The following is a 13,159-nucleotide window of genomic DNA, read 5'->3' on the forward strand; positions in this document are numbered from 1 at the left end:
CAATTTTATCTTTATTTATGATTACTTTTAGTCTTTTCATAGCTTTTACAATTCATGCTTTATCTATTTATTTTTAAAGATGCTTTTTCATATTTTCCCAATGTTTCATGGCAAGAATTTCTCTTGCAGCCATGCTGTAGCAATGTCATTTAGATTCATTTTTATTTATTTTATACCTTCTGGAACTTTTCTTTTGTAATTCTACTTTGACCCGATGGTTAATATCATGTATTTTAATGTCCAGGTGAAAAGAATGTTTTTAAAACATGAGTTTTAATTCATTTTTAATTGCATTTTCACTGGTGAGCACTGTAAAATCTTTCTCTATGTTTTAATATATGATTGACTTTTGTGTATGGCCCATGTATTCTTGAAAAACATTCTAATTTCATCACAATTCATAGCTCAATTTGTATTTATAAGAGTAACTTTATTGATTAGGGTACCGATATTCTGTACCTTAAATTTTGCTTCACTGACACCATCTTGGATTAAGAGAGGAGTATTACAAGTTTTCTATTTTTAGTGTATCTCTACTTTCCTCTGAATTTCATGGAGTTTCAGCATTATAAAAATGGTTGATATGTGTCTGGATACCAACCATTATATGACTCTTCATTATAATCATAATGTTTTGCATATTAAAGGTGTCCTATTCCTTATTTAATTTTTTTCTTAACTTCAGTTTCTTTCTGATGCCAAGAATAGAGCCTCTGTTTTCTTTTCTACTTACATTTGCTTTCATTTTTAATTATTTTAATATTTCTGTATGTGTTGTGTACCTTTACTATACAACATATAGTTGAATTTTGCATTATTGGTTAATCTGATAATATTTTTCCTTTAATATGTGATTTAAATTCATTTATTTTAATTAGCCTCACTTTTATAATGCTGTTTTATGAAAATACACTTTTTGCCCCTGTCTTCTTTGGTCCTTTATCCCTATTACATGATCTTAGTACCAGCATTAAAGGGATGTCTGTACCAGTCTTCTACTGAATAGTCTCCAATATTGTTTTTGTTGGGTATTTCATCCACTGTATTCATAGTAAGTCCAGCATTCTGTAAATCAACTTAACCTTAAATTATATCAACAGAGCTTTATGCTGCAAAGATGATATAAAAGGAGGCTAGGGTATTTCAACTCTGACTGTGGTAATATGCCTTTTGATTTTAATAACCAACATAATATTGACTCTTTCTTTTTCCTTTTTAATAGAGTTTTTCATAAAATGCAATATGTCTAGGTGAAAGACCGCATTTCTCATCTTCCCTTGTAATTAAAATGGACCATAAGATACATTTCTGCCAAAAAAACATAATTGATAATTTTCTGGGGATTCCTGGCAATGTTTACTTTCTCTAAATTGTTGCCTTCGCTTCCTGTCAGTCCTCTTCTTGTTTTCTTCTTTCACTTTTTTCTCTTTCTTTTCCTATTCATTCTATTCCCCTTGTACCTCATCTTCCATAAAAAGTAGACAGAAACTGGGAATGGAGTATCTATCTTTCAATCTCTGGGCAGCCATGGGAAGAAAGCCACTGGTTAATGATGGTAGACCAGAAAAAGAAAGACCTACCTTGGGCTATCCTTGACATATTTGCCCTTGGACTACCTTCCTCTGGACCTCTTGTTTTGTATAAAAAACCCCCATATATTTGGTTTAGTTTCTGTGGTTGGGTATGTTTTACACACAGTGGAACATTATATCTAATATATTTAACTTCATTTTGACACTTAAATGGATTCTTAATTCATTTTCCATTATCATACTTTTGTTTGCTCCTAGATCTTAAGGGTTGATTCTGGTTTTGACCTTTGGCAGCTTTCTGGGCCTGGCTCACACTCATATTCTTATGTTCTCTTTTGTTCATTTTAGCCTGGTGGCAGCTTCCTTTGCTATCCACTTTCTTTGCTATGGGAATATCCTGTGGTTCTGAAGGCTGCTTTCTAACTACATTATGCACAGAGATGTTCTCAAGGTTTTGACTCTGGCATCATGAGAACACACACACACACACACACACACACACACACACACACACTCAGCTTCCAAATCATATTTTAGTTCAAGATGGGCTTGTTAGTTTACTTGTGAGAAAAGTGTTGTGCAAGATAATTTGCACAAAAGAAGCCATAGTGAACATTAGTGAACTGCCTTGAGCTCCATCCAGAGCTTTGAAAAATATGGTTCTTTGATCTTACTGGTGAATAGCTTAACAATCAACACAATCATCTTCTACAGGAAAAAGAAGGCAGAGGAACAAAGAGAAACCCTATTTTGAGAGTAGTTGTGTAGCCTGTGAACATTCTTCTTTGAGATGCTTTGGTGGAAGACATGGTGGTTTAGTTTCTGCTGACAGATATAATCTTGATCTATACAAAGGCAGTTTCTGCACTGAGATGTTCTATGACCATTTTAGAATGAGTACTTCGGGATCCCATTATTACTGAAACCTCATTATAAAAAAACCCCCAGAGTTATAAATACTGGTGTTTATAAGATCTGATGTTGCTTGCATGATTTTAAGATTATTTTTCACATGAAGAACTTAAGTCCAAAAAATCTAAATGACCTGCTCAAGATCCTTCAGCTAGCACTAGCCTTACTTAGGTAGCTCTAGTCTTAAATTTTCCACTGAGCTCAGGAAAAGCACATCATTGTGTAAATGAGTGAGAGTGAATTAACATATCAAATTTATTACTGATAAAGTATGGAAACTTACAAGCTTTGGAATTCTATTAATCAAGTCTACCTTATAGGAGTGCTTTAGAGATAGAGAAATAGAGGTGATAATGCTATACACAGCAGAGAAAAATCTTGGGTATGTTGATAAGCATCAGTCTGTCCTGAAGGAAATGACCACCACAGAACAGGGATGACAAAGTAGAGGGCATTTTTAAATAATTTCAAGTGTCTTCTGGTGCTAGACTAGTGAGAGTATAAGTAAACTGGGCCAGAGATCAGTATCTAAATGTGTACATATCTAGGTAGGGTGTATGGGTATGAAAAGATTGTGTTGTGTACATGTGTGTTGAGTAGGAGGCATGAGAGGGAGAACATATCCCTTTAGAAGGTGGAAGCTGCTATCTAGTTTCCAGAGAGTTAGTTTTGGTGACCTGCTTTCTAAAGATAGGCTAAAAATCAGTATTTTTATAGAAGAGACCCTGATTTTTCAATGTTAGCTCAAAATATTAAAGTACTGTGTAGCTGCTCAAAACACGGGGACATATTTGTGCATTAGACTTGAGTAGTGGGCTACAGCTTAAGAAGAATGCATATTTGGAAGGCTGTGTATAGAGAGAAAACAGACAACAGTAAAGAAGCTTGAAAATTTTATTAATTCTACCTTTGATACACTGAAAGCTGACAAAGGCTTCAAGAAGTTCCCTTTTCAGTTTCACTACTGTGGCTACCAGTTCTTTTTTTCCCCCTAGAATTGAATGCAGGTATGCTCAGATTGGAATAATTTACATTTACAAATTATAATAGAAAAATAATTTCACTGCTAAATGTAAACAAGGTGGTGTACTTCAACCAAAATAAGATGAAAACAAGAGAATACAGAACTTTTATACTTTAAAGTTGATATTTTAGCAATATTCTGACAATAGTTTATTCCATTTACAATCTTTTGGCTACACAATGCTAAAAGAAAATTTATTAGTATGGAAAGCAAAATTCAGAATACATCTCTTACAATTACAGAACTTAAATTTCAAACATTCCAATGGATAGCAGGTGATGTGAAGATGGTCTTGAATAGTGACATACTTATTTCCTACAAATAAAAATAAAAACAATGATTTAATATAATTATAATAACCAGATAATATAATTAACTTATCCAGGAAACATTTCAATGATTTTTGATATAAGTTGTTCATCATTCCCATTATTAGTAAAACACCCAGTCTTTTGTACTCAATGTATTTTCATTCAAAAATGATTCATCTAAACTTTGCCCATCAAAAATTATAAAGATTTGTGTATGATTTTAAAAAACAACAATAATAATTTGTTATATTAGTATCTCATTTTTACAACTCTGCTTAGTAAATTGAGTAAATAATGTAATATACAATGACATGTCACTTTGTGTTAAAATTTTAGCATATATAGCAGTTTTAAAGTGACATTAATATGTGAATGACTCAACTGATTTAAACATGCATACTTTTTATTGTATAACAAGGGAGTATAGACACTCCTTCATGTGTAGAATAACTTGTAGTATTTGACAAAATTTATGAAAGCTTTAATGGTTTTCAGAATTAACTAAAAATGCTCTCACCTGTCAGTGATTTTGGTCTGAATCAGCCAATTGATAAAGTCCCTGGTGGCAAGAGTGTCAAGAACAGTGTTCATCTCATCTGAAAAAGAGCCGTCGGCATGTCTGCGACGGAGTTCTTCAACAATGGTGACTTCTTCTGGGAAGCTAAGAAAATGAGGGTGAAAGTTACCATTTGGTTAGATAGTTTAAGTAAATGCTTATGGATTGTCTCCCATTGGTAACATGTGCAAGGGCTGTTGGGTATTCAGTATAGGATTCTGTGTACAGAGCACCTAAGAGAAAACCCCACATAAATACCCACGTGTACTGGGGACTGTTGCAAGGGTAGAAGGTTGCAGAGCTGGGATCTGAAACCAAGTTTGTTTAACTTCATGTCCTTTGCAATATTCTGGGTTTCTTCCAAATCTTTAATATCTTGGATACACAGAAGTTAATGTTGAGACTATTAACTTAGCTACAATTTCACAAAATATATTATATCATAAACCCATTATTATCAATATTATCAATATTGCAAAATGCAATATTAAGGAATTGAAAATCTATATTAGATATTGTTTTGCACTGATTTGTCTCAGTAGAATTTTGGGTATTCCTTATAATACTGTAAAATTATCCTCAAGTGGAAGCAACTATTTTACCATTGATTCTATGAATATGGTTAATGTTTTAAAAGTCAGCCACAGTGCACATTTTTTATTGAGATCTTTTAAAATCTCAATACATCTGTTTTAATTCTGATTTAATGATCAGAGTGGAACACAAATTTCTTGCCTTTTATTTACAAATGCTGATTGGAATGGTTACAATAAAATGGAATGAATGGTCTGTTTGTATTAAGATCCAAGTAAGTAACTAAATGTCTTAATCTCATTTTCAACTTTGATTATTTATTGAATATCTATGTGACACTGCTATAAAAAAAATTGAGTATGTGGCTTAATATATGACTGTTTTTACATATGTCTACTTTGAATGCTATTAACATCTTATGTTTGGTCTTTCTTGTCTTCATCACATGTTTATACAAATATTTATTAACACATGACTATATGTTAATCACACTTGCAACTATTTCAAGTCAAACATTAAGTATGAAAAGTTTTATTTAAATATAGAAATATTTAATGTTTTCAGCACAATTTATTCTTTTTTCTTATATCTAGCTTTCTTGGTACTGTCTAGTTGAAATTTGTTGTCCTAGTGTAGTTATCAAAAGCATACTATTTACTTTCAAATGTGCCTCATCTGGATGAGTCAATACCTAATTATAACACAGCTATAGTGGGAGATAGAAAAATACTGTGATAAACTCTACTAATTCCTGCTAGCAAAATTTGTATATTGTTTCTTATCAGTAGGAGCTATTTCCTTACTAATTGCTTTTGTAATCCTGATTCATATGTAAATAACTAGATTTAAATTTTTTGCATCAAGAAGACACGTCAGGTAAGAATGTACAGACTTACTCTCTCCTTCCTCGGCCTTTCACCAGCCAAGCAATGAATTCCTTGGCAGCTTGGCCTTCCAAATAAGAGCTTACATCACTGGTAAAGGTCCCTTCAGCATGTCTCTCAAATTCATCATGACGTTTGGCAATGTTATTCCTGAAAGAAATGTAAAAGTGAAGATCTGTATTGTTGGCATTGGGTTCACATTGATAAGCAATGGCAACCTGGGGTTCAGGATATAATGTAGAAGGGGCTTCGGAAGTTTGGGAGGTGAGGGTAGTCAGGGGATTCATTTTGCAGTTACATTAATAATCTGGATTAAAGAATGGTGGGAGAGGGTTAATAATGAACACTTACCAAGTTAGTAAAACACCCCTCTTTTCCCAGCATACCTATTTTCACCTGCCCTGCTTACCTAAGCTTTTGGTTTTTAAAGCTGCATTACTTTTTAAATTTATTCTCACTAGATGTAGATGCAGGCTCTATTTTCCTCTGCTACTCACAAGTAAACTAGGTGTTTATTACTAGTACTTGTGAGTGTGGAGTCACAGTTAATTGATTCAAGGAAAAGCAAAGGACAGTCTTGAAATGTCAAAAATCTCTCATGACAATGTATACATAAAAAATGTATGATTTTCTAGGAGGAAAGCAATGAAGATCATCTCATTTCGGTGACCAGTGTGTGCAGAGCACTCTGTGGAGGTTGCATAATCTGCGGTCAGCCTCCCTGGCAAGTGTTACCCTAGAAGGTTCCATCTTAAACATATAACAAATACCAAGTGAGGATTGCTTTATGTTAAGGTACCAAGTTGCAGCATTCCCATACTAAAAAATGGGATGGGTTGTTTTTATTTTTTTATAAATTTGCAATTTCTCACATTTTCCAGAGGGTCCGCCTATAATCCTTGTCAAGGATTTCTGCCTATGTCTGCTTTGACTATGATACCATCTTTCTTGCAGGTGGACCTTCATATTTCTTCATATTTCTCCTGCCTGGTCCTGTGCTCTCTCAGGCTTGCATTTCTTCTTTCTCCCTTCTCCATTCTATCCAGACAAATCTATGTCCTTTTCCTGATTTTTAGATTCCTTCAGCTATTTTGTATGCATAACTCCTTTCCCCTTATGGGCCACCCTCCAAAGAAATTGTGAATTTCCACCATCTCTGTGAAACCCTTGTGGATAATTTTCTCTAGTAGCCGAGAAGCAGCAAAAACCCCAACACTCGTCAAAGAAAATCCAACATTAAAATGTATGTCTTATGATAGGTTTGTGTTCTTATTTGCTGCCTTCTCTTTATGCCGTGCAGCTAGCTAGGCTGTGATTTTAAATGCATATCTTGGATTTTATTCTGCAAGACATGGAATGCATCTATTTCCATTCCTTACCCTGATGAACTTGGCTAGGGGATAATTTTAATATCATCACAGTTGTGGATTTGAACCCCATAAAGGAATGTTGAATTTGCTGTATGTTTTAGTTAGAAATTAGATTCCTAACCTTGAGGGTCCACAAAATTCAGTTTTCAATTTTAAGGAAAAATGGATGAAAATAAATATTTTTAAGACTACAGTTTGGAATATAATTGGGAAAGTAAAGTCTATGTCACACTGGGGTGTGGGCAAGGTGTTTGGAGGGGTGAAAGGTGAGGTATTGAGAGAAATAATACAAAAGACCACATCCTAAACCCTGAAAATCATCAAATACCTTATGGACTTTACGTGATGAACGTGATAATTTAAGAAAGCCAGGCAAAATTTTAAATGTATGTAGTAAAGTTTTGTACAATTTTTGGAGCATGTTTAAATTCTTACCTGTTCCTCTTGGTATTCATCAGCCACTGAACAAAATCTTGAGCACGCCTGGAATCCAGATACTTGCTATAGTCACTGGTGAATGTCCCCTGTGAATGGCGTTTGTCTTCATTCATCTGATCTGGATCATCAAGCAGGTCTGTCTGGGAAGCTGAGAAAGATCTGTGGAAAACAGTGATTGGTGCAACATAAATCTCTCCAAAGGTAGACTTATTTGAGAAGTTTCACTATGAAATATAAGATCATGTGAAGTAATAAGACAGGTATTTCAGTTACTAATTTAGCAAGATCTTAGCTTCTCATGGAAGCCCCAAGGTTTTAGTACAGTTGAATATACTTTTACTCTGAATTCTAGTAATAGGTTTCTCAGTTGGCTTCATTTTTTTCTGAAATAGGATTAAATATTCCTCAACTAATTAATCTACTCATGAATATGCCAATAATGACAGAAGAGAGCAGTGACTTGAATATTTTAAAAGAGTAATGAATCTCTAACTGTTTGACATGGTAATTCTACTGTCAAAAATCTACACACAGAAAATTGAAAAGTGCAGGTAGTAGTATATACAAAATATTATTTTATATAGGAAAATTTGAAGGCCTCTTAAATATTCTATGGAAGAGGAATACTAAATAAATGTTGTACATTTGAGATGAAATATTATACAACTGTAAAATATATATTTAAAATATATTCTAATGATAGAAAAAATAACAATACAGCATTAAGAGAAAAAGCATGATACAAGGCCATTTAATAAGCTGAGAGATTTTATTTACAATAATGTAAAATTCAGGAAGGCAATACATTTTTTTAAAAACTTTAAATAGTTTGATAGTGGAATTTTGGCTAGTTACTTTTTTGTATGTTTTTCATATTTTACATCATGAACATGTATGAATTTAACAATTAGCAAGGAACATTGTTATTTTTAAAAGGAATGAAAAGAAGATAGAATAATTAAAATAACCTATGCAGTGTGTAAGTTATGAATGGATAGGTAGGATATTCTGCAGAGCTATAATTTTCCATGTAACATGTTTTTCAGCATTGTCCACCACCCCTTTGATTCTGAAATAACACATACTCTGGTTTATACTCTTGAAAAGCCTGACTTTATTACAGTTATGCTTTAAACATTTGAAAATTGTGCAGGGTACTCACTCCGTATTATTGAGACCCTATTCACTAATCACGGTTCTCATAGGCTTTATTCTAATCACAGTGCTATGTTAGTTTCAGTCTAGATTTAATACCTGTGTTTCTCCTCCGTGTCTTGAAGGGAACGCTGCCAGCTGCCTTGTACCAACATTATAAACAATCCAACCACAAAGTAAATGCTCTTCATTTTTGCTCCCTGTCAGAACACAGAGTGGGGGTTGGGGGGACAAATAACCATATTTAAACATGTCAGGCTAAGTGAGTTTGATTTTGACAAGGTAAACATTAGGAAAAGAAAGAAAAAAATAATCTTTTCAATTTTATTACAATTATATTTTCAATTTAATTTCAAATAGTAGATAATATTTTCCCTAGATTTTTTGGAGGCAAAAAAGAATACAAAAGATGCCTTGCACCATTAAGCTTTTTCATTAATGCAGGACACTTCTGTTAATGATCAGAAGGCACATTTCCAAACTTGAAATAAAAAATGTCCACAATAAACATTTAAAATATCCACTGTAGATGATATGCTACATATGGTTAGCCTGAATGGCACCTTATCCATAATGCCACCCCCTTCACTATCAGTCTGGCTTTCAATTAATAGTCCTTCACTTCCAAGCATTTACATTATACTGCATTTCAACCATCTTAAAGCAGCCTCAGGCTACAACTTGGCATACCAGCTGTCGGTTCAGATGTATTATTCATTTATATTTTAAATAGTGTAACTTGGTCTAGACTTTGTAATTATAAAGCGGCCAACAGATTTGAGGTATTTTAGGGTGCTTTGACCTGTTCTAAATTAAAGGGAAAAATCATTTTAAAGACAAGCAATTTGCAACAAGAACTAATGCTTCTGGCAACTTGAACAATCACAACTAAGATTTAAGAGATTAGTATCATAAAGAAAATTAGTGCTTGCTTCTGAAGTCTCTGAAGTCCCTATGTTTTTTTTTTCTTTTTTTAAGTTGGACATGACACTTTCACTTAGTGATACCATTGATCTAGTTTTAGGGTACATCTGATTTCCTGTCTTCTGTCAAAAGCAAATGCCCTGCGAAGCCATAAGATTCCAAAGATGTAACGGTGCAGTGTGGTTGAGCTGGAGACCGACACAAATGTGGGCAGAGTGTCCCAGAGAGCAAGAGCCACAACATTCTGAATGGAGACCACAAGTCCAGTCTTCGTCATGGACACCTCTCTGCTGCTTTCAAACTCTATCATCGCTTTTTTCTTTTCTTTTACTTTTTGAGAAATGGGGATTTCAACCCAAGTTTCCTTATGTTTATCCATAAATAATTTGAATGAGTATTTTTAGCAAATGACATTTGGTTTGAAATAAGGATTTTATAAATATTATCATTTTAAACTATCAATCTTTTCTTTAACATCCTAGCCATATTTACTATCTTTCTCTGGCACTGAAAAATAGAAAGTGTAATACCTTCAGTGGTAATTTTACTTTGAGATTTTCAGGGCTTGTAGATTAAGTTGCCAATTAGACAAGCAACATAAAGGGAATTATACATTCACCCTTCTTGTTCACCAACATTAAATGACTAACTGGGCATTTTGTTATCCTTCTGTTTAACCAGTTGGCAAGTTGTAGAAGCCATATATTGGGGTAGTGTCTTCTGATTATAATTCTTAGTCATAATATCTTTTAGGAATATTTAAAAATTAAACCAGCCCTGCTTTTTAGAATTATACTTTTGGAAAGTTTCTGATAAAAGACTGAGAACTGTGATTTTATTTCCAAATTGTTTCTTTACCCAAAGTCCGTAAAACTTTTGCAGTGTCTTGGGTTATATTGGGACAGATGTAGAGCAAGTGGTATTCTGCCACTTTGGGATATGATAGGGGAAGAAACAACCAAAAAGAAGAGATTATTCAAAGTCTTCCAGTACAATCTAATGATAAAGAATTGACTTTTAAAAAATCTCACATATTCACTTTTGAGTAAATTCATTGTTTGAGTCTCATTGCTGAGGAAGTAAATATTTATATTAGTTTAGTATCACAATTTTATTCAATAAGAAAAGAATTTCCTATTCCTTTCTCCTTTTTTAATAGCCAAAGAAAGGAGTATGTTGTTTAATAAGAACTGCAAATTTTTATTCACATTTAAAAGGAAAATATGGTAATGGTGGTAATTGCTAGTGCAGGAAGTCTTTTAGAAAGATTAATCTTAAACCTAGGAAAGAAGACCTTATATCTCTAAGTATATTGGTGATGTAGGCTACATAAATACTTTAAAAATTGGTTAGCTCATTTCATAATAGGTTTGTTGTATTGAACAATTCACCACTTAATCCCCTACACCATACAGATCTTTGTAAATGTGGTTTTTTTCTTTAGGAACTTCAATAAATACTTTAGAATAGCTAATATTTTTATAGAGAGATGTAATAAAATTTCATTCCAGAGTATAGCTACTTTGAATTTTATTTATTCCTACTGGTCTTCAATACATAGAAATTAATTATTAATTTCTAGTATTACTCAGATCATTCTAAAGAAACCCCTGGTAACCAATGATATTTCTTCTCTACACCAAGTATGAGATAGCTTATTTACAAAAAGCTGATTTCATGGACTTTGACTTTTGGTTAGCCTTATCAGAAATTAGAATATGTGAAAGATAGTAACTTCATCTTTAAAAACAGAAGTTTTAACTGATAAGAAAAAAATTACTGTTATATCTTCTATAATGGACACATTTCTGCTGATTACAAAAGGCGCCTTCTGTTCAAAGTAGTATACACATCTATCAAATCCAAGAAAAAATATTCATTGTTCAGAATGTTTCTACTTATTTAAACACGCAGCTCTCATAATGGATAAGTCTTGTAACAAATGCAGTGATGTGAATCTCTGTTTTTCCTTCTATTTTATATGTTTGTATTGAATTGTATGTAATTATATGTTTGAATTGTATTGCTCTGAATTACTTGGTCACTTCATTCTGTTAAAGTAGGTATAAATATGTTTAATACTTTTGCATCTCAACTCTGTCCTGAATATATTATTAGTGATAAAGTAAAGAATGAAGGAGCGATCCCTTAATTTATAATACTTAAAAGTACTTCGCTGTCCCCCAAACAGGCTTTGCGGTTCTAATCTCCAATGTTAATCTTACCTTCTGATTTTAGCGAGCGGTGTAGGACAGGTGGAGCGCTGGCCAGCCCACTGTGGGACTTCAGGTGTGCTCTGTGCCCTGAGCTCTGCACTTCTGCACTCAAACGCTCTGCTTTTATATGCTCTCCAGCTCTGTTTAGCCCCACAGATATTATGCTGACAATATAAATTGCTCATCTGTAAATAATGGGTTTTTGTCGCAAATGATTTCACTCGCCCACTCACTTTGCTCATCTACATTCTATGCTTATATTGGATGGGACCTCAAAGACCCGGAACTTTTTATTTATTCTTATGCATTTTGTTTTGTTTTGTTTTGTTTGCTGGTGGAGGTGTTGGGAATGGAAAGGGCAGCTTGGAAATTCACATTTTAATCTCTGTCAGGCATGAAAATCACTTCCATTCTCTAAAGCGAAATTTGACTCTGAAGAGCATGGTGTCATTTTAAGGTCTTAGATGTCCTTCACTTTGCTACTTATCCATGATGAATTCACCTGAATTCATTCATTCTTCTAGGCAAATAACAAATCATTTATTAAATACTTACTTATTAGGAATCCTCTCACCACTCCTCCTTGAAATAAACTTGTGTTATTCTTGTGGGGAATTAAAATATAAATACTGGAAAATAATTTGGACAGACAGTGTGAGGGCTCTTGTCAGCATAAGTAGTTTTACTCCTGCTGCTATGCACAAGTTGTGTGACCTTCGTCAAGTCACATATTCTCTTTGTGGCTCTGCTACTGATTTGGCAAAACTAGAAGGGTGGTCCATTGTCCCATTTAAAATACAATCTCATTCCATATAACAAAATTATCCAACATTTCCTAACTAGATTCCAGTATTCTAATGTAGTTCACTGAGTGGTTATGACATATGTGGAAGTAGATCATTGAGGTAACTGCAGAAGTATTCCAAATGAAGTTTTAAACTCTTTAATTTGTGAATTAGACCAACTATTGGATATACAGCTTCATAAAGGCTTCAGATACCAGATTCGTGTCAGACTGGAAGGTCTCACTGAGGGATTTTTGTGTTGGTTATTGTTGATGGTATGAAAGTATTCAAAGTGTGGTCCAAGGTCCAGCATTACCTGGGAGCTTGCTAAAATTGCAGACTCTCATGTCACAGCCTATACTTGCTGAATTAGAACTTGCATATTAACAAAACTCCCAGAAATGTATATCCATATTAAAGTGAGAAGCACAGATGCTTGAAGCATCTACCTCTCATCTCCTTAATGGTGCTGCTGGTGTCTTGATGTGAGGACTACTTCTTGGCATTACCAGCAGAGG

At 33.7% G+C, this 13,159-nt stretch overlaps 1 protein-coding gene across 2 annotated transcripts; it reads right to left on the reverse strand.

The window, feature by feature from the left end:
• Positions 1-3,324: 3,324 nt before the first annotated feature.
• Positions 3,325-11,954, reverse strand: Gcg (glucagon). Of its 2 annotated transcripts, XM_087199505.1 has the most exons (6): positions 11,866-11,954; positions 8,816-8,916; positions 7,559-7,720; positions 5,766-5,903; positions 4,297-4,440; positions 3,325-3,783 (listed from the first exon to the last, which is right to left on the reverse strand). In XM_087199505.1, the coding sequence occupies exons 2-6, from the start codon at positions 8,905-8,907 to the stop codon at positions 3,777-3,779; spliced, it is 543 nt and encodes a 180-aa protein (XP_087055631.1). In that variant the 5' UTR covers positions 8,908-8,916; positions 11,866-11,954; the 3' UTR covers positions 3,325-3,776. The 2 variants fall into 2 exon arrangements, with proteins under 2 accessions (XP_087055631.1, XP_004835915.1); XM_004835858.3 differs by lacking the exon at positions 3,325-3,783 and having other exon boundaries at positions 4,293-4,440; positions 11,866-11,945.
• Positions 11,955-13,159: the final 1,205 nt, after the last annotated feature.

This window comes from Heterocephalus glaber, unplaced genomic scaffold (genome assembly GCF_053883595.1).
Source record: "Heterocephalus glaber isolate CG9 unplaced genomic scaffold, H.glaber_assembly_v1.0 deba00000347, whole genome shotgun sequence".
NCBI lineage: Eukaryota > Metazoa > Chordata > Mammalia > Rodentia > Bathyergidae > Heterocephalus > Heterocephalus glaber.